Source organism: Drosophila gunungcola, chromosome 3R (assembly GCF_025200985.1).
Source record: "Drosophila gunungcola strain Sukarami chromosome 3R, Dgunungcola_SK_2, whole genome shotgun sequence".
NCBI lineage: Eukaryota > Metazoa > Arthropoda > Insecta > Diptera > Drosophilidae > Drosophila > Drosophila gunungcola.
In genome coordinates, this window is record NC_069139.1 from 993,564 (window position 1) to 1,013,879 (window position 20,316).

Here is a 20,316-nt window from a genome sequence, read left to right on the forward strand (position 1 = left end):
ACAGATGATGTCGGTTTTGTAAAGGCTAGACTTTTTATTGTCGGGAAGTATTCAGACTTGTTTCTATAAGCGCGCGCGAGCTCTCCAAACTTGAGTGGCTATTCAGAAAGTGAAAAAATATCAAGTGATGATTGGCGATGCTGGTGGCAGCCGCTCAAGTAGCGCATCTAATTATTCACGCGGGTAATTCTATTGCCACCTATCGACATATTTGATCTTATAAGCTGTGGATTTATGAGGAGGGCACTGGCAAAAAATACTTAACTATTTTATATTTTAAGAATTTATTTGTTTGCAGACCTGTAGTAGTTTTTCACTGCTATTTTAATAGGCATATCTTATCTTAAATAATATGACATAGAGATTTTTCACACCTTGCTAAAAAGAAAATTAATTATTTCGAAAAAGTCGAATATCACTGCATGATTATATTTTTATCTGAGTGCAAATATTTGAATTTATCTATCTACACCTTCTAAAAAAGCAGTGGGGTGAAGCATCAGAAAGTAGCTGCTTATCATAGTTGTTGACATCCAGCAGCTACCGATCGATGCATGCATGTACTTATGGCTTCTCCCAACTGAGAGTTTATTAACTATTTTTGCTCTTTATAAGAGTGTCTTGGGATAGTTTAGAAGTCGGTCCCTTAAATACCCTTAAAATTGTTAATGAAATTTATATGATAATTATTACACCAAAAAAATTGTTAAACTAAGTGTTATCAGCTCTTAGAGAATCTCCATTATATGTTATCTTTTTATTATGAATCCATTAATTGCCATTTATCTTTTTTATCAGCGTTATTTGTTTTTTTAATTGGGAAGTGTACTACCCATGACAAAGAGTTAAAAAATAAAACTACATTGTACTACTACATAAGACTACATTGTAAAAAAATAACTTTGTGATAATAATGGTAATATACTTTTAATAATAACAGTAATAACAATTTACAAAACTTTTTTAAGCGAAAAGTAACATGGTAATATCATTTCAATAGTATTGTTTATTTCGGTACCAGCAGTTCCTTAATCTCTTTTATGCAGGTAGGTAATTAATAAAGTTCACGTGTTCATCGAAAAAGCTTTAAGTTTATATTTGAAGCAGCAAAAGAAGATCTGACCGTTCAACCTTTGAAGATGCTTCAATTCTGACCAGTTTAACTTGAGACCATCCAAATTCCCAAAAATAACAATGAGGAAAGTGGTAATTCTCGCAGGCCCTAATTCCAGGGTATGTGAAGGTGAAAACTCGTTTTATCGCATCTGGCATTTTATCGCTCCCCCGTCAGTCGACCGCGAAGCTTCGGAGTGCGACAACGCAGCCTGCGCTAAAATTAGACAACAGAATATATAGCACTATGCTGCTGTTTCTCTGGTGGATTGCTGGCTATTTAATACTCGAGTCCGGGAGTACAGACCCGCCCCTTTATGCCTTGGATCAGCCTAATGTGGGCAGATGCTTGGACTACTGCCACTTGAAGAACCTGCGATTCCTGCTCTGTGTCGATGCAGATGGTCAGCTGTCGCACAATCCCTATAAGGACTGCAATCGAGGATTCTGCAAGGCCGAAGACTTCGAGCTGAACTATGAAACGGATAAGGGCTTGGAAGTGCGAAGCAATCGCGTGGAGAAAACCAGAGTTGGTCAAAGGGCTTATTTGAGAGATCTGTGTTTAAATGAAAGGGGAATTCCCGTCAGACGCAGATGTCAAATTCGAAGTGGCAATAGAGTTTGGCAAAGCCTCGACCATATAACCTGTAGATCGGCCCCAGAACTCAGCAAAAGTATTAACCTTCTGTCTGTAAACAGTCCGCCGGATATGATTAGCCAACTCAGTAGTCTCCTCACTCAATCCGAGGAAAAACTTGCCGCCGCCGATGTCTTTAGTATTTCGGAAATATTCGACTCGCTTGTTAGGAATGGGGAAAGAAATACTGAAGTTGTCGGGGATCTGATGAAGATTTTCCAAAAAGTGATGACCACCGATAACGAAACTCTGCGAGTTTCCGCTGAAGCAAATGCCACCAATTCCTTGCTAAGCAATTTCGAGGATTATCTGGATGCATTGAGTCCAAAAATGTTGCTACAAAACATCAGCAAGTTTAACAACAGCTTTGAGTTTAATTTTCAGTCTTTTCTGGACGAAGGAGTTGTGGTTCTCAAGACAAACGAGCTAAGTGTGTTCTTTGTGGATCCAGACGTGGCCAATGTTACCGGAATTGCAGTCTTTTCTGATGGCTTTACGTCAGATTTTAAGAGACTACATTCAACGGATAACGAAAATGATATAAGTGCGATTGATAACCTGGAGACTGCTGCATTTCTGCCTGAAACATTGTGGAGGAAACTTACAAAAAAGGGAGCCAATTACCTAGTTTTTAAGGTCTACACGAGAGATGCTCTTTTTGTGGAGACAGGAGACGAAATCAAACGAAGGCCCACTAGTAATGTTGTCTCTATAACCATACCAGGATTGGTAGGTAAGTGTATTAGACAGAATTTGTTTAAAGATTTGGATAAACAACAAAATAGTCATTTGATATTTATATTTTCTTTAACATCTTATTTTGCATTATAAAAAATAGTCACTTTAAACTGATTGCTCGAATTTGAAGCTAAAACAAAATACTTTTTAATGGTATACTTAATTTAAACAGCGGGCAATTATGATATAGAAGAATTGAGGGAATTAATAAAATGCGATTCGATTCTAAAGCACTAGTTTTTCTTTTAGATCACAAGCTACCCGAGAAGTTGCCGTTTTTTTTGCGCAATGGAAATACGAATCAAACACCATCTGAGGGTGGATGTGGCTATTGGAACTACAAGACTTGGCTAAGTGATGGAATTTCCACGAGCGGCAGTGCCAGCTCAGAAATTTCATCAAATCCAGTCATCCTCTGTTATGCCGATCACCTCACCCAGTTCACATTTCTATTGGGAGTTAGCAAAATGCAGACTGGACTGGACACCTACGAAGATGATCGCACTTTGGATATTATAACCAATGTGGGATTGAGCCTATCGCTTCTTGGACTCTTTCTCATTTTCCTGACTGCAGCCGTTTTCAAAAGCTTCAGGATGTTGGCTTCTACAAAAATACTGCTAAACCTTTGCTCTGCCCTGGGTCTTCAGTTGCTGTTCTTCCTAATTTTGAGTCAAAGCCAGTTACTGGAACAGTTGGATCAAACCAATTTGGATCGTTGTACGCTGATTGGAGCCGTGATGCAGTATTTACTCCTAGTTGTATTCAGCTGGATGTTTATCATAGGCTTCCTGCAGTATCAAAGATATGTCAGGGTCATAGGGGTTAATCACCCCAGACACTATATATTAATAGCAGCCACTGTGGCCTGGACATTGCCACTTATACCCACCATACTGGTGGTTCTTTTGAAGCCCGATTGCTACAGACCCAGCAACAATACTCTGGATACTCCTATTTTGTGTTATCCTTCGGGATATGGTTTAAGTCTGGGAGTTATACTACCAATTGGCCTGATTACTGTGGCCAATGCCCTAATGGTGGGCTACATCACCTGGAGTGTCTACAAAACGCTGTTCACTCGAAATCTCATTTTAAAGCAATTGGGTCTCTTCGTACTACTCTTTTTTCTCCTGGGAATCACTTGGATTTTCGGGCTGTGTACCTATTTTGATTTTGGAAGGATCTTTGCCTACCTTTTTTGCCTCACAGCAACACTACAGGGTTTCGTTTTATTCCTATACTTTATTGTCTTCAATAAGGACAATCAGAGGGCCTGGTTGGGTCTCTGTTGCAATTTGCGCAAGAAGAGCGAGGAAACTATCGAAATGCCCACGGATTCGATTTTAAAACGCTCAAGCCAGTCATCAAATCATATTACCAGTAACTAAGTGTGCAAATTAGCTAAGTTAGTTTAAAGCCAATTGTAAAAAAAATATTTATATAAGAAAAATAAATTAATAAATGATTTAGTACCTATAAAAATTAAATGGCAAATTATAAAGGTAAATATGGTTTCATTTAGAGGTGTGGTTAGAACTGTCTAAATTTTTTCTGTAGATGCAACTTACTGTATTCAATTATTATTCATTTCTAAAAAAATGTTACCCGACTAGGTGTTTTATTTAAACCTTTTTTGTAGAAGGAGCACATTGCTGTGCTGTAAATGCTATAATGTTTGCTGGGAGATTATACAATCTACGATCTCTTATCTCTATTTGCCTTAGTGACAACCGGTTATAATGGACTTTCGTGTAGAACATGAAAAGTTAAAAAGGGATTAGTCATCAAGATAATGATTCACCAACCAACAGTTGAAATAGAATCTGAACATAAACACAATTTTATTATAAATTCATTACATTTTATTGGACAACTATTAACTTTTATCAATTTATTGTTGACTAATATTTATAGTTACACAAAGCTTTAGTAAAAAATTAAATTAGAAAAGCATCAAGCTTTGAACTTTACTTTTAATAGTTAATAGTTAGTTAAAGACTAAACCTGGACTCGAGAAGCTTTAAGCTTTTATTTTGAGCTTACCGATAAATAGCGAACCGGTTTTCTAGACAGCTTTTAACCGTTTAAAGCCTAGCAGTTCCCCGCTCACTTCAAATTTATGACTTCTAATTTATGTAAATGAGATGACAACTTAGTTTTTGGTGAATGTATTTCATAGATTACGACGGCATTCTGGTCGGCTTAATTTCGGTTTTATTGGATGCGTTAAGGTCGTAAGTCTTAGCCCCGGACCCCGGGACGTAGTGACTTAATTTAGATTAGCGAACTGAGCTGCCAACATGGGCCTTAGCATATAAACAACTTAAGTATTGCTAAGCTAGAGGTAAGAACCAGTAAGCTTAAAGCCAATTAGCCAACTAGACAACTACTACTGGTTGTCTGGGCTATCGGCATTCCGCCGGAACTTGTTTTTTTCGAACAACAAAAGCCGCCGCCCGATATTTCAGCGCTTTATCACCAGCAACCGCAGCGGAATGTAAGAGCTTCCGGGTACCACATCCTTGCCCTCGGGCAGGAACTTATGCGCATAGTCCTTCGGAATGGGTGTATTCGGGGCCAGGGCGTAATCCAGCGCGTTTTCCGAGGCCGAACCGGAAATCGTGGGCGTGCGAACCACCCACAATTGCATCGCCTGCTGCTTTTTCTCCGCCCCCAGCACTTCCGATTTTAACAGCTGAATGTTGGCGCGACGGGAAAAGTGCGCCTCGTCCGCCTTCTGGAAACGCTCCAGGTGACCTTGGATTATCCGGCGCAGCTGAGCCATTGTGCTGGGCGGGGGCGTGCCATAGACGTACGCCTTTGTCGGGGGGCGTGGCAGATAATCCCGGCCAGCACTAGCCACTGCCAAAAGGGCCAATAACTGCAAGACAAATTCCAACCAATTAATACCTTTTTTTAATTAACCAAAAAAACGGTGTCCAAATATACGACAACCTTGGCTTTAAGCAAATTCGTTTTTGTATCTTTGGAGTTAAACTTATAAGATGCAGAACTTTAGAAAACAATACACTTCTGGTTGCTTAATTAGGGTTATAAATAAATATGCAATATATTATGTGGCTTGTGTTTGATGAATTATACAAAAGTTATCAACATGATTTAAACAATATATGATTGCCTATTTCAACATTGTATTTTACATTATACATAACATTTTTCCATTATACACTCTTTGATGTTAACAGTCGCGATGAAAAATGTTAAAAAAAACAACTATAAAAATCGTGTTAACTTCATTAAATATTCTTTAAAAAAAATATGGAGTAAACCCTGATAAATCCTAACCGACTACTTCAACCAAAGTTTACCCTATCTTATACGTCACTTACCAAAAAACACGTCCTGTACATAATCCCTGAATTTGTACCCAACACGTTTTTCTCTGGGGGCAGATCCCACTCTAAATTTCCGACCGATCTCCAGTTAACTCAGCAGCAAACTAAAGTGATCTGAGCTTCTGCTCCGCCAACTTGTTTCAAGTTCAGGGTCTCAACTCATGCATTTACATAAATTTCTACCGAGCGGAGCCATTCTCCATTCTCCGACCTCCATTCTCTATTTTTTTTTTCCGAAATCTAATTCTGTTTCTTGAGGCACTGGCACGTGATTTATGCATTTGGCAATCCAGTTGGATCGATCACGAGGTGCCACCAAATCTGGCCAAACGAGGAGACCAAACCCCTTGGAGATACCATCGCAATCTTTGCCATATTTTGTGAGCCAGCAAAAGATCCCAGTGATAGATTTGTGAGACGTGTTTTTTGGGCTCAGACTTTGAGTCGACTCTTTGGCTTTTCACGCCATTATAATTATGCAAATTCCACTTTGATTCGGTTGAATAAATCAACTTTATGAGTGCTCACTTTACATGGGGTCTTCACTCTGAAAATTTGCATAATGGTTTCTATAACGAAATATTAGCGTTTCCAGAGCTTCCTTTGTAAAGTTTTCAAATACCAATCGATGTATTTATATTGATTTTTAATCGCCACCTCTTTATGCCTAACAATGCGCATTAAAAGCGTATCGTCGATCGTTTGTCTTGTCATTCGATACACCAAAAGATGATTCTTTCCCATTTGGCTTTTGATCCATAGATGGACAGTCAACAACAATGGAAGCCATAATTCGATTCATATGCTAAGTCATAAAATTGTGCTCATGCAATAGTTGATCGACCTGATAAAGCTGATCGATTGAGATGTTGAAATGGCCGATCATCAATCGACTGATCGGATTATCATATATTCACCTGCCCAATTGGTAAATGATCTTTAAACATTTTTATGACTACTCAATTGGTTGTAAAATGGTAATTTGGAGACCAGAATAGTATCAATTTTTAGATTTATTTTTCAGTTAATTAATTACGTTAGTCAAATAGTTTGAAATGTTTAAATTAATGTATTAATTGCCTAATCAGACATAGAGCAACATTAGTAGTTTTATTGGCTTGTTATTTTTGCAAATTATTAAGAAAAATGGATGCATTAATACTTTGTTACTGTAAATTTACTATATCATACCATATTAATTGTATGAGTGTTATAAAAAATGTATTTTTTCCCCTAATCGAAAATTACAAATATAAATCAAATCAAACAATCGCTTACTGCTTTTCTCACTTTTTTAAGTCGCAAACCTCTAACCTTTCCCTTTTTCCTATATCAAACTTTCGTGGCATCCTTTAGCAAAGTTGAGTTTGGGGTTGAAATTTGATGAGTCAGCGGAACGGAAACGGAAACGCAATTTAAGCTCAACGGCTGCGGCTGGAAGTCAGCTTGTGGCATTTCTTAATTAAGACTTTGAAAGATTACGTGAAATGCAAATATCGACTCGAGTGCATTAGCATTTTGATTTATATGCTAACGGGTTGGGCGTTCCATTCCTGCATTTCCCAATTTCGAGTAGAAGTGCGTGTAATTACTATGTAAATTATTTATGCAATTAATTTAACAAACTCTACTCGGACTGGAACCACATGTCCATCATAAAATCCATATTGATGAGGGTCTTTTCCGGCTCAGTTTCCCACAATCGTTCAAATTTCATACATGCCGTAATGTATTATACAAGGGGCATCATAATCAGCCATAACCACCCAATATTTTTTCCCAGCTGGCGCTGAGTGGTAAATCCTCTGTCACATACGCTCCACGTTGGGGGATTCGTCTGTCAAAAAATAAACAAAGAAGGAAAGCGGGTCAGAAAAGAGGAATGGAGGAAAATGTGGCGCAAATGGTCAGTCCTGAATGCTACGTAATGAGTTTGATGGGCTTTTGAACTAAACCAAATTGCAGACAGGCATTTTATTTTTATTCCGATATCAATACCGATTTCGATTTGATGATGATGCGAGGATACGGAATACGGAAGATGGAATGGGGAACAGCAGCAGCAAATTGAGTTATGGCCCCTGGTTGCCTCATATTTTATGCATGGCAAGGGCAAGCGAATTGCTTTCCAATCGACTTGGCGTACTCCGCTTAAACCCACCATCCCACCGCCTGGGTGTGTTCTTTTTCCAGTTTTCTGGGTGCGTAGTCTCCAGTCAGGATCCATCACTATTACCTAATCACCTATCAGGATCTTTATATGGATAATCGATTTTATACTGCTCAAGAACACGACATGCTTTGCGGTCTCTCGTTTTGCTTTTTTTTTTTTTGGGCTGGGTAGTCCCACAGGGTTGAATAAACTTTTTGGCCAGCTAGAAACTAATTAAGATAGTTTGCCGACTGCAGTCAGTTGGAAAACTGACAGAATGTTTTGTGGGCTGGAATTTGACATTAATGAAGACGCCACAGAGGCCCAAAGGCATTGGTTTGCTTTTGACCTTTGACCCCAATACATAATTTATTCCAACAACTCCCTCCTCGCGAATCATTTATCATAACACAGAGCAGAGCCCCGACTGACAGTACAGCCTTTCCATTTACCGCAGAAAAAACGAGATATTTTGCATATTTAATAACTTAATGCGCTTTGTGCAATAATCCCCAATGCCAAATACACTTTTCACTGCGCGAAATGAGAATAATGATGGCTTTAGGGAACGGAAAAGTAGTTGGAAGCGTTTACTTGTTTTTTCTGTTTATATTTCATAAAAAGGCATCAACAGCTGCCTTCAAACCATAAGTAGCAGACATTTCATAAAAAAAATCCAGTTTTATCTTCAGACTTGAAATAATACGTTTTTGTTTAACAAATCATTTTCACAAAATAATTTTTAAGAAAAAAAAATTTACCTTATGTAATTTACTTAGACATTTTTGACAAAAATTTGTGTAAAATAAAAAAAGACTTTTTTGTGCAGATGACTATCAAACTATCACTCCATAAAAATCCCATTAAAAGAACTTGAGGAAAAAGAAAGTTTTAAACATCGAAAGCCTATTGATTGAACAATTGATTTCGAAATGTATTAGAGAATCTTTTAAAAAAAGACGGATTAAATTTTAGGTAAATATCTAAGCTAATTTATTATCTGTTAAAAAAATTAGGTTTTTATAATTTGTATTTTTAGAAAGGGGAATCCTTAAAAGTATATTTAAAACCAAATGATTTTTTTTATCTTCTCGGTTTTCTAGTAGGTGGGTACTTTCTGGATTTGTGTATTGTAACAATTTTTCCGTTTTCTCTCACTTATTTACAAACTGTTTACTGAACATCAAGTGAAACTCATATTCTTCTATATTTTTATATATTCTCAAGCGATGGCGCGTCTCTACGACTCCCGCACAACGATTTTTTCGCCGGAGGGCCGACTATACCAGGTGGAATATGCCATGGAGGCGGTTTTGCACTCGAGCACCTGCCTGGGTATCCTGGCAAAGGACGGTGTCCTATTGGCCGCCGAGCGGAGTACCGATAGGCTTTTGGACACCAGTGTTGCGGCACCGAAGATCTGCCGGTTGAATGAGGGCTCGGCATGTTGCGTCACGGGCAACACGGCGGATGGAAATGTGCTGACCAGCGAACTGCGATTGATTGCACAGCGGTATTTTTTCACCTTTGGCGAGGCTATTCCCTGCGAACAGCTCGTCTCGCACTTGTGTGATACCAAACAGGCGTATACGCAATACGGAGGCAAGCGACCATTTGGCGTGTCCCTTATCTACATGGGCTGGGATGCCCGCTTCGGATTCCAGCTATACCAATCCGATCCTAGTGGAAATTATAGTGGCTGGACAGCCACCTGCATTGGCCGCAAGTACAGAGCGGCAATGGCCATGCTCGAGCAGGAACTCTTCAACAAAGGGTACTTAGAGCAGAAATTGGAAAACGCCAAGGATATTGCTATCAAGGTTTTGGGAATGACTTTGGACAATGGAAAGCTGACCCAATCCAAGGTGGAAATGGCCACATTGCAGCGTGTTCATAACACCACCTTCTACAATGTGCTGGAAAAAGCCGAGATCCGCAAACTAATCGACAAGCACAACAAATTGTTATCGCAGGCCGCTAGGCGTATGTTATCCAACCCATAATTTCACACTGTTGTGAACTCCATATATTGTTTCCGCAAGTAAAACGTTAATAATTCAATTGCTTGAAAAGTAATAAATCGACGATAATACATTTTTAAACAAGAAATTATTTTATTTTATTAATAACAAAAAAATTAAAAGAATAAATATTTTGTTGTATGAATTGAAATAAAATTTTTTATATTTATTTATAAAAATTGAAAGCACAAATTGAATGAAAAGATATTTTAAAACCCATGAATACCTAAAATATCAAATATGTTAGTGATCTGTTTCTAAACTTCTTTCATGTGAAATGCAAAATGTTCATGTTGTCCACTGACGAGTAATAAGAATTAATTTAATCACTACATTTTTATTATTACTACCATAAGTTGATATACTTTTGTAAACTAATTTTTACATTCTCTTGCACACATCTGATACAACAATATATAGTGTAACAAAAAAGAGAGCTTTTCTCCTTTATAGTTCCTGTTAAAACTTTATTATTGTAAATGCTTCATCTGGACTTCCTTTATGGTTCTAGTTTGCCGAGAGCTACGGTATTTGCTTTCTGCAAAAGTTGTGCGCTCATGTGCAATAAACTTGGCAATTTCTGTGACTTTCAGCACACCTGGAAACTGAAAACAGAGCAGATACTTTGTCTGTTTGAAGTCACGCTGAATAAACAATGCAAATAGCTTTTTACTTGGAGAAATATTTAAATTCTTTCATGGCTCACGTCAAATTTTTACACTGTCCTCTCATATTTCTCGGGAGGCAGAACTAAGTGGCCAAATACCCCCTTTTCGCCCGCAGAACAGAATATAAATTTACACTTGTCTACATTATTTCAAAGCAGCCAAGGGAAATGCCAAGACGCAAATAAAAAAAAAACCAGGCAAGCCAACTTCAAACTGAAAAGAAATGCTTTCATTTTCTTGTTGTGTCCTGTGCGAGCAAACAATCGCACGTGAAACGCTGCAGGAATTTCAATTAACTTGTTAGCATTTCACGCTTTTTGACTTTAAACAAGGGCAACAGCCAGCAGACAAATACAACTAGCATCGACTTAAAAGCTAATTTATGTTTAGCTCCTAATGAAACGCCACTCCTTGTGGAATTCAATGTCTGGCCAATGTTCGCCAGAGTTCTTTTCATGAAATCATCGCCATGACTGCAAGGCAACAGGTGGCGAATAACCCTCTACTTTAACACGTTTGCCAAATAGAGCTGGCTAGAGTAATCAGCCAAAGACCTCTCAGAAACACACCCGCCTCCATTGAAGTGTAATCAAATTAATCTCATACTATACTTGCCCCTACTTCAGCAAATAACTGTAATATGCCTGCGCAATTATTACTCTCCACAGGCCCACAAAACACATTTATATCTTTCTGCACAGGGAAAAACCAGTTACAAAATTGGTTGTATTTTCATATTACGAAATTGTATGTATTATTAAAATATTCCTATTATTCAAATATTAAATGCTTCTAAGCTGGTTGGAGAAGGTCGATTGTGTACCCTTAAAAAATTAAATATTAAAAAAAATCAAAAAAGGCTATAAAAATGCAAATATAAATATGTAAGTTCTCTAAGTGTACGATTAAGACGGCCTGACTGACAAATGTGATGGTGCTGCCTTCTTTCATTCCTCTGATATTTATCTCACGCCGAAAACCTCATAAGGCTTAAGCTCAACGCTTAATTGGCACATTTTTGAGTGTGAGTGTGTTCTTGTATATATGTCAACGGTTGGGTGTGTGTTTCTGAGGGAGTGTGTTTACTGTACACACACTCGTATTACTTCATTTGGACAATCTGACATTTGTTTGGGGCTGATGTTTTATGGAGCAAACAAAGCTGAAAACGTAAACAAAGGCTGTGTCCATTCAGTTGCCCGAGTTTTCTGGGCGGTGGCCAACGATTACCCCTTGCAACAATCAAATTTGAATCCACCCACGTGTCCCGGGGTCCATAAATATTTAAGTTCTATTTTTGCTAACTTTTGCGTGAAAAATTAAACGCCTGGCCTTTTTCGACCCGACACGAAAAAAAAAATTGAATATTTTACTCTTGGGAAAGTAAGAAAAACAATGGGAAAGCAACTATTTATATAGCTTACAGAAACAACCTGTGAAGTGCCCTTCAATTTCTCGGCAATTTCTGCCAAATGAATTGAAACAGTTTTAGGGCTAATATTTTAGCAGAGATGTTTCTCAAAAGCCAAACTCCCTTTGCATAAATCTTATGCGCCATTAATTCAGGACTTGAGTTTGCCTTTTTAATTAATTTCTGAGCTGGGCATGCGAGCACCTTTTGTGTTTTATGCGCCACCTAATGACACTTTTATGGATTTGAATTTGCGAGCGCCTTAATAGTGCTGCCACAAGAAACACCTAGCGACCCAAGAGGGTGCCGAAAACTCAAGAGATGCCCAGACACGTTCCATAATGCCGGGTGAACAATGCGCCCCGGGGCTGTACTATATATATATATATATATATATATATATATATATATATATGCAATATATACGCCTAAGAATGCTAGACTGTGGATTTTAGCTGTTTGCAGCTCGCACTTCCGCTTGAGTACCGTTCGAGTGCGTTGAATGCCGCAAACTGTTGGCCCTCCTTTGTCCTTCCTTGTGTCCAGCCAGCGGTTCCTTGGCACTACGTAGCGTATGCGTTACGTAGAACTGCGTATACGCAACGTAAATCCAGGCAGGCGGGGCATAGCAGCAACAGGATCTGCCAAAAACTGCGCAGGACCGCTCTTTCGCTCTCTTCATCCCTCTCTTAGGAAAGTCTCTTTGTGTCTTTTAGCATCTCTTAAAGTTGGCTTAGAGGACAACTTGCTTGGCGGTGCAATTATGTCAGATGCTGAGCTGTGAAATCGGATCTGCCCACACATTTAAATTTTCGAACACCCAAGTGTTATATCAGCCAAAGATTTAATGGAACTTGGACAGGCCTATCAAATTTCAGCGGGTTTTTTATGTACAATTAACTTTAATTATTTCTAACATTAAGTTGTATGCTGACCAAAGAACATCCCATAACTTTTGTTTTGACTAATTGAGTTTGCCCACGCAGATTATTGATTACCATGAAGCGCATTTTACGCCTGGTAAGTTAAATATTTAATGCCAAATTTAGGCCATGACGAAGTCTCATAAAGTGGACAGACGAGTTTCGGGTTCGGGTTCGCTGGGTTAAATAACTTCTACTTGGGGTCACCCACAAGGACACGAGTTTGCTGCGCTAATTTAATTTGCCTGGGCCTGCAATTCATTTGCCGAGTCGTTGACTTTTAATGCACACATCCAAGACGTTGATGTTTGTTTGCTTACTTGTTGCCAGCCTTTTGCTTGACTTGGCTTACATATATTGCCCTAGCAGACTTGGGTCGAGACCTTGGCTTTCCAGCATGATTTGAGCCCCTCTATATCACACACACTCCAAACCTTACTTGGGAACATTTAACATTAATGCCTGTGTCCTGTGCTCTGTTGAGACTTTAAACCCTTAAAAAGTTGTCTCTCCAAATTAACTCTGAACACGAAAGTAAATGCTATTTTTATGCAATGCTGACGAAGTTTTCACTGCACTCAAAGTTTTCGCCTAGTCGTAGCCAGTCGATCAGCATCGGTTGAGCAATCAGTGAAAAAGCACTGCTCCACAACACCAAACTCATGCACCCGAACTCATAATTAAGGAGCGAACCCAATCAATAAGGACACTCCAATTAGCAAGAGGCAGGTAATTCAGTTTTAAAGACCTGCCTTTGCTCCCTTTACTGTTTTTAAGTTGCCCTCGGCCATTAATTTTGAAGCACTCCAAAACACCGACGGCAGATTCGCTTAGACAATAATATCCAACCGCTGGGGGCGTTGAAAATTCACAGAGGTCGTTATTTTTGGGCAATGAAATGTTTCACACCTGCCGTTTATCAAAGTACAAAACCGAACACCGAACCGATATACAGTGCCCAATATCGATTGAATCTGTTATTACCAATAAATAACTTAGTAATAAAAGCAATATTATTTATGAAAATTGCCTATAACACTGTGGGAATCAAAGTCACGCCTCAGGCCACAATCGCAGTTTTTAGAATATAACGGAGTTTCCTTAAGAAGTGTGGTTTCAATAAGTATTACAACGCATTTAATATAAATTATTTCTGTGAAAAAGTTATGGACTTAAATGTGCTTGTTCTAGGTTACTTTTCAGATTCAGATTTAAGAAACAAAAATTGATTAGAGAAATTTACCACTAGAAGCTTAGCTGTGCGATCTTCTTATGAAATTGGTGGGTTGTGTGGTCATGGCCTGGTTCGGAGCGGTGCGTTTTTGGACATGCACACTACCCTTGGTGGGGCCGATTAGAGCCACCCAGGCCTGGCGGTTCACTTCGTGCAGAGGGACTCAGTAGACAAACATCACCAGTCCCTACGAGGTGGCCGTATTGCAAAAGAGGTACGAGAAGATCTTAGTGTATGTACTTAGTGAATAACAAAATCTTAAATATAATTTATGACTACATGTATAATTACGTTTGCAAATAAATAGCTTGTATATGATCAATTTATGATTTTTTACCAAGAAACGTCGGCTCCAAAGAAATAAATAAAGGTCGCCTTAAAAAGAAATAACTGGCTAGAGAATTCAATCGTTTTGTACTTATAAAGTAAATATGAAATTATAATTTTGAATACAATGTATATTACCTCAATGGATGAAAATCAAATCAAAAGCTTGCGTAGAAAACACATCTATTCTGTTTTATTTTTTACCAGTGTAAAATTAAACTCAAGGAAATTAGATATTGTAAATTGTATTGCTCTGCGTCGGATAAAAATTTTTCGAATGATGTTGATTACCCGTCAGCCAATGTTTATCTATGTTAGCTATTATAAGAAAGAAGATTAGTATGGATACTTTATATTTATTATTTAAAGTGACCGTAATGGCCAATGGGACTTAGGTTCTTTTTTATTTTTTTAAGGTAACCAGGCCGTTGATAAGAGGTCGTGTCATGTGACAGGCAGAAATATGGGCTATTTGATTTAGGACAGCTGCGCAGTCCAATGCGGATTGGGGTCTTTAAGGAAATAGGTTTGTTTTTGGGGCTTGCTTTGACATTCGGCATGGCTAACAAATGGCAGATAACCGGAGATACAAAACACAATGCGAGCGAATTAAATAAGTTTTCGTGGCATTGTGGGAATCGTAAATAAACAAGCCTTTGAGCCTTGTTAGGACCCTTTGCATTTGCATACGCCATTAAATATGCCCAGCACACTGATTTTCGAGCCAAGACTACAATTCGTCCTCCTGCCCAAACGGACGACAATAAAATGACCTGAATATAAAACTAGGCTGGAGTCGCCTCGAAAATGGCAATATCGAATCGAGTCGAACAAAAGGTCCTTGGGTGGGCTTTCCGTTCTTTTCTTATCGTCTCCAGGTGAAGGCAGCCGAGTCAGCGCCTTTGTTTTTGATAAATGACTCCTTTTGCGGCCAAAGGGCCGTGTAAATCCATCCATCCCGCAATAGGCATTTGTCACGACTTCGATTTGGTCCTGGGCATAGGCATAGGCACAGGCACAAGCACAGGCACTCAATATAATTGAAATTGTGTGCAATAAATGGAAATTGCTGGGTCCTTTATTTGATGGCCATGTGGATAAGGGTGGCCCTGCAACTCTCCAGCATGGTGGCTCACTTAATCAACTTTGTCATTCTCTAATTGGACTGCATTGTTCTCGCCGGGAATTCGGCTTTTGCTGCTATCACTGCTTTTTCAGGCCTGACTTTGTGTTTACTCAGTGCACTAGTTTTCCCATTGAAATGGACTGTACGCATTTGCCAGTTTTAATATGAATAGAAATAGGGGCATTCCAACATTTTAATTAATTAAATAATATTTTGTAGAGTCCGTTAAAAGACATTTTCTGATGAAGACTCTTTTTAAAAATTCTTTAAAAATATTATCAATGTTGTATAAGTAGTTTACTACCCAAAACCTACTCTCTAGGTATCCAAAAGTGTACACGGATAAAAACCCAAATATTTCATACTTTACATTAATTTTATTTGATTTTTACTCATTGAGGTAAAATTAAATTTCTCTTAACTTATCTTTATTTGACTATTTTTGGAATAGCAAAAAAATGTTCTTTGAATTTAAACAATAATAAACTTAAATAGAATGCATTTAAAATTAAAAGGCACCATTTTAGCTCTAATATTTTCCTTAACCGTAAATAATTTAATTTTAATCATGCTATCTCATTGTATTTGATATTATGATTTTTTTATTTAATTGAAATATGAAATATACTATTTAGATTCAACAGCCAGATATTTTATTTTAATATTAAATTTTTTTTATCAGTGTATATACCTAGCCACTGAACATCTCTGCCCTTGATCCATTTGGGCTGCCAGCACATCCACAGCTTGTTAATCAATGTTGTTTGGGGTTTGGATCTCTTTATTGAAATGTCATCGGTTTGGTAACGAGCCAGTTTTATTGGGACCCTAATGGCTATACGGGATTGGAATTTGAGGAATGTGTCCTGTCAGCGACGCCAAGGTAATGACTTTGCAATTCCTGGCCTTTTGGGATGTGAATGGAGGGGTTGATTTTCGTCCATCATCACCGAAAAAGCAAAAAGCAAACAGGCCGACCGTTTGGGAACATCAACCTGGTTAATTATCCCCGTGTATATTTGCATATTTATTGAAATTCGCGTGTTTGATGACCAACAACTTGATAATTTATAAGTGGAAAGCAGCACTGAAAAGAAATTCCATTTGTCCCAAGTTGCTTTGACAAATTAAAAGTCAATTTTTCTTCGGCGTTAAAAAGGAAATTGTCGCCGCTTTTTAAATTATTCAAGCGTTCTGTGGCTGCTTTCCAAGTTGTAATCTTCCAAGTCTCGTGTTTCATTGAATGAATTTCAGCTTTTTCACGCCACATTAAATGCTTTCCAATTTATTTGTCCCACAATGCGGGAAAAGTTCGCGGCAGGTGACAGATTCGCAGGTTAACCTTTGCACCTTCAACTTGTTTTCGACCTGTTTTGCCAGCTGCAGCATGTGGAACCCACTGGGGTGCCATAATTGAGTATTGACCAAACAGCCAGACAACAGCAAAATGTGGGGGCTGTCGTGACCGGCGGCAATTCCTGCAAAATGTTTTGTACAAAAATAGCTTTCCCTTTTGGGCGACACAGATGCACGAATATAAATGTTCGAGTTTATAAATACATACATTCCTTAATGGGCATAGGGAGTCCCAGACCCGCCGCGCACGTCATATAGTGTTAATGGACAATTAAAACCTGGCTTAGCCGTTCCTGCATCCGAAATTGAAATTCGCAAAGCTCAAAGTTGCCCCAGCGGCCGCAAATCCAAGCTCAGCCTTTGAGTCGAGAGCAATCAGGTAAAGTGTTGCGATTCCTTATTTCGAATTGGCACATTTTTGTATAATATTTCGTACCTGTATACTGCTGTAATCGTTTCAACTTAATATGCTATTTTTCCAAATCTTTTTATACTCTGTTATATGTTATTTCATTAAATTTAAAAAATACATTTTTGTGATTGAAACAAATAAGTTCTAGTAACTAGGGCCTTCAACATTAAAATTATTTATTTGCATTTATTTATGTGCATGCTGTTTTTCAAATCATTAAAATGGTATTTTAAAAAATGTATATTATGTTTGTTTAAAAAAATGGTCCTGTTTCTATTGCAAGTTCTTACATTTTAAGTTATACATTTGATTTCAAGTTGCGCCCCACTGTTTCTTCAATATGCCTTTTCAATCGAGGGTCTTAACCACCGTGGACAACCTGTATTGCATTCGTAGTGCGCATTCTGCCTTTTGTGCTGCGTATTCCGTATACTGTATTCTGTATTGTGCATTGTGTTTGCATTCCTTCTGTCACTCGCATTGTCAGCAGCAGGATCAGAGCTGCTCCTGCTCTTGCTCCTGCTCCACATCCTTCGGCAACAGGAACCGGAAGTGGAGGTTAAGGGGCAGAGTTCAATTGCATTGTGTGCGTTTGCGGGTGTGTGTAGTGTGAGGATTATGAGGATTGTGTGGAGTGCAAGTGACGCCGAGGACAAATGGAAACGAATTGGTTTTACAATGCAGAGTTTCACATGCAGCAAATCCCATTTGGCTTTTGCCCTGCTGAATGGTTAGATTTATATGTGCCACTAATTTCTGCCTTCGACTCGCTCAGTCTGCCAATCCGGCACTCGTGCTCAAGCCTCAAAACGTTCAAAAAACTCTTAATTTCGATGCTGGCTTTTTGCAGCGGACAGGCTTAAAAAAATCAATATTTACTTTACTGCTGTGGCTTGCAGTTAAATGGTCAAACAACTGAACCAAAAATGAATTTCCCCGAATGCCAAGCTCGAGGACTTCAGACCGCGACCACAGCTAAATTTGCTGGTGCAGCCTGGACAAAACAGATTCTTAATATGCTATTGTATGAAAAGCTTAAAGAAGGAACTATTTAAAAGGGATGACAGCCCTAATAAATAGAAAGTACTACTAACTGGGGAAAAAATCCAATTTTTCCTCTATATACACAACGATTTTTTAAACTAAAAAAAAGGGTATTTCATGACTGCTATAGTAGTTATTATTCGATTCTCCTTTACTTTTGGTCCGGCAGAAACAAAATGTTTTTACATAGCCCGGCATGCATGTCGTATACGTAATGTGAGCAAATTAAATTGCCAAAAAAAGAAGAACAAACAAAGCTGAAATTGAGTCGAGTCGACTCGAGAGTTAAGCAGTGCAGGACAGGCACTGCGGCTGGCGTAAAGGGGTTAAGCCAAAGTATTTTGCGATTTTCTGGCATTCACTCAAAGCAACTCAGCAGATTCGCTGGGCTATTGTCATGTGGCAAAGTCAAAGGGCCCAAAAGTGCTCAGAATTAATGAAGCAAGTGCTGTTAAATTTTAAAGTATGCATAAAAAGGGTTGACATTCCGAAAGTGCTACCTGTCACGGGAAAGTGTCTCTCTGTCCGTATGTTTGTAATGTCTGCCTGCCATTAGCATTTTGTTTCGCTCAGCCCAACCAAATCAGCATAAACATCCTGTCGGAGAAAGTCAAGTTGGTCTGTGTATTTGCATATGTCTTTTGGCTTTCGTTTCTGTTTGAAAATTCGGCTTTATATAATCCTAAGCCAATTTAAAAGTTTAACTTACTTCGGTATGTCACATCTTTATAATTTATTAATGCAAATGTCAATTGTGATATATTTTGATAAAATTAATTAAACCGATATAAAGTAAAGAGAAAAAAAACTGTATTATAAGTTGTTTTTATTTTAGTCATGATAGTTATAATTCTTTTTTGTAATATATCATTCAGATATAATTTATTAGTTAAACATTAAATTTTCAATAAAAACACTATCTAAAAAGCAGTAAAATTGGTTACGTTAATTAAAATGAACAAATCCGCTATAAATTGTTCCCTTCCACCTTACATTTATATGAAAACTTTTAAAACATGTTTATAATAATTTAATAAATTAAAATGTTGCCAGGTAATATTCCCTTACCAGCGTAAGACAACCTTAATTGGTCATAGATTAAAGGTTATTTAATCTATTCAAAAAATGCAGGCATGAAGTAAATATGAGTTATTCTGCCCGAGGCTAAAATCAGTTTTTCAATGATTTCAGCTTGTGTTAGATTTTTATATCCCTGCCACATTTTCATGTCTATGTACAACCAACTCTCGTTTATGACAATAAATTTCCATATTTATAATATTTTACCACCGTTCGAATGAAATTTATTTGCGCTTTCATTTAATCTATTGTGTATTCCAAACAGTAATCAAAACTGACTGCATAACGGTAAAAGTTTTCCTACCCGCAGCACGAAAAGCAAATAAATTCCGCTTTAAAGCTCAAATACGAAAAAGTTTAGCATGTTCGTGACCTCCGTATCCTGCCATTTTAAACTGTGAACTCTTTGTGTGTATGTGCTTGGCTATAAATTTCTCAGATTTCACTATATTAAGTAATAGTTCTTGGGATTCATGAGATGACTTCCAGCACTGCACAATAGTGGACTTGAATATGCCATAAAAGCAGCCAATTTGGCGTAATGAGTTTTAAGCCAGCACTGCAGAAATATCGTTCAGTACTTTGCTTGCGCAATATGCTGATTTAAATTTAATTACTCTTGTTCCCGAATTCGACTGCGTCTTCTGTCCCTCTAATTAGACAGCTTCATGCCGAAAAATGCCAAATTAAAGCGTTTCTGCTTAGCCTTTTGTCC

General features: G+C 38.0%; 3 protein-coding genes across 3 annotated transcripts; 2 read left to right on the forward strand and 1 right to left on the reverse strand.

The window, feature by feature from the left end:
* The first annotated feature begins 1,303 nt into the window (after positions 1-1,303).
* LOC128266219 (adhesion G-protein coupled receptor G4) lies at positions 1,304-3,932 on the forward strand. Its single transcript, XM_053002573.1, has 2 exons — positions 1,304-2,483; positions 2,738-3,932. Exons 1-2 carry the CDS (start codon positions 1,361-1,363, stop codon positions 3,877-3,879), a joined length of 2,265 nt encoding a protein of 754 aa, XP_052858533.1. The 5' UTR covers positions 1,304-1,360; the 3' UTR covers positions 3,880-3,932.
* A 569-nt stretch (positions 3,933-4,501) lies between these two features.
* On the reverse strand, positions 4,502-5,985 carry LOC128266221 (uncharacterized). Its single transcript, XM_053002576.1, has 2 exons — positions 5,842-5,985; positions 4,502-5,372 (listed from the first exon to the last, which is right to left on the reverse strand). The coding sequence occupies exons 1-2, from the start codon at positions 5,860-5,862 to the stop codon at positions 4,956-4,958; spliced, it is 438 nt and encodes a 145-aa protein (XP_052858536.1). The 5' UTR covers positions 5,863-5,985; the 3' UTR covers positions 4,502-4,955.
* Positions 5,986-9,122: 3,137 nt separating this feature from the next.
* LOC128266220 (proteasome subunit alpha type-4-like) lies at positions 9,123-10,079 on the forward strand. Its single transcript, XM_053002574.1, has one exon. The coding sequence runs from the start codon at positions 9,229-9,231 to the stop codon at positions 10,000-10,002; it is 774 nt and encodes a 257-aa protein (XP_052858534.1). The 5' UTR covers positions 9,123-9,228; the 3' UTR covers positions 10,003-10,079.
* The last annotated feature ends 10,237 nt before the right edge of the window (positions 10,080-20,316 follow it).

Coding starts and splice junctions, on each gene's coding strand:
- LOC128266220 (XM_053002574.1), top strand. CDS start 9,229: ATGGCGCGTCTCTACGACTCCCGCACAACGATTTTTTCGCCGGAGGGC.
- LOC128266219 (XM_053002573.1), top strand. CDS start 1,361: ATGCTGCTGTTTCTCTGGTGGATTGCTGGCTATTTAATACTCGAGTCC. Junction 2,484..2,737: donor AACCATACCAGGATTGGTAG/GTAAGTGTATTA, acceptor TTTTTCTTTTAG/ATCACAAGCTACCCGAGAAG.
- LOC128266221 (XM_053002576.1), bottom strand. CDS start 5,862: ATGTACAGGACGTGTTTTTTG. Junction 5,373..5,841: donor TGTACAGGACGTGTTTTTTG/GTAAGTGACGTA, acceptor TTTGTCTTGCAG/TTATTGGCCCTTTTGGCAGT.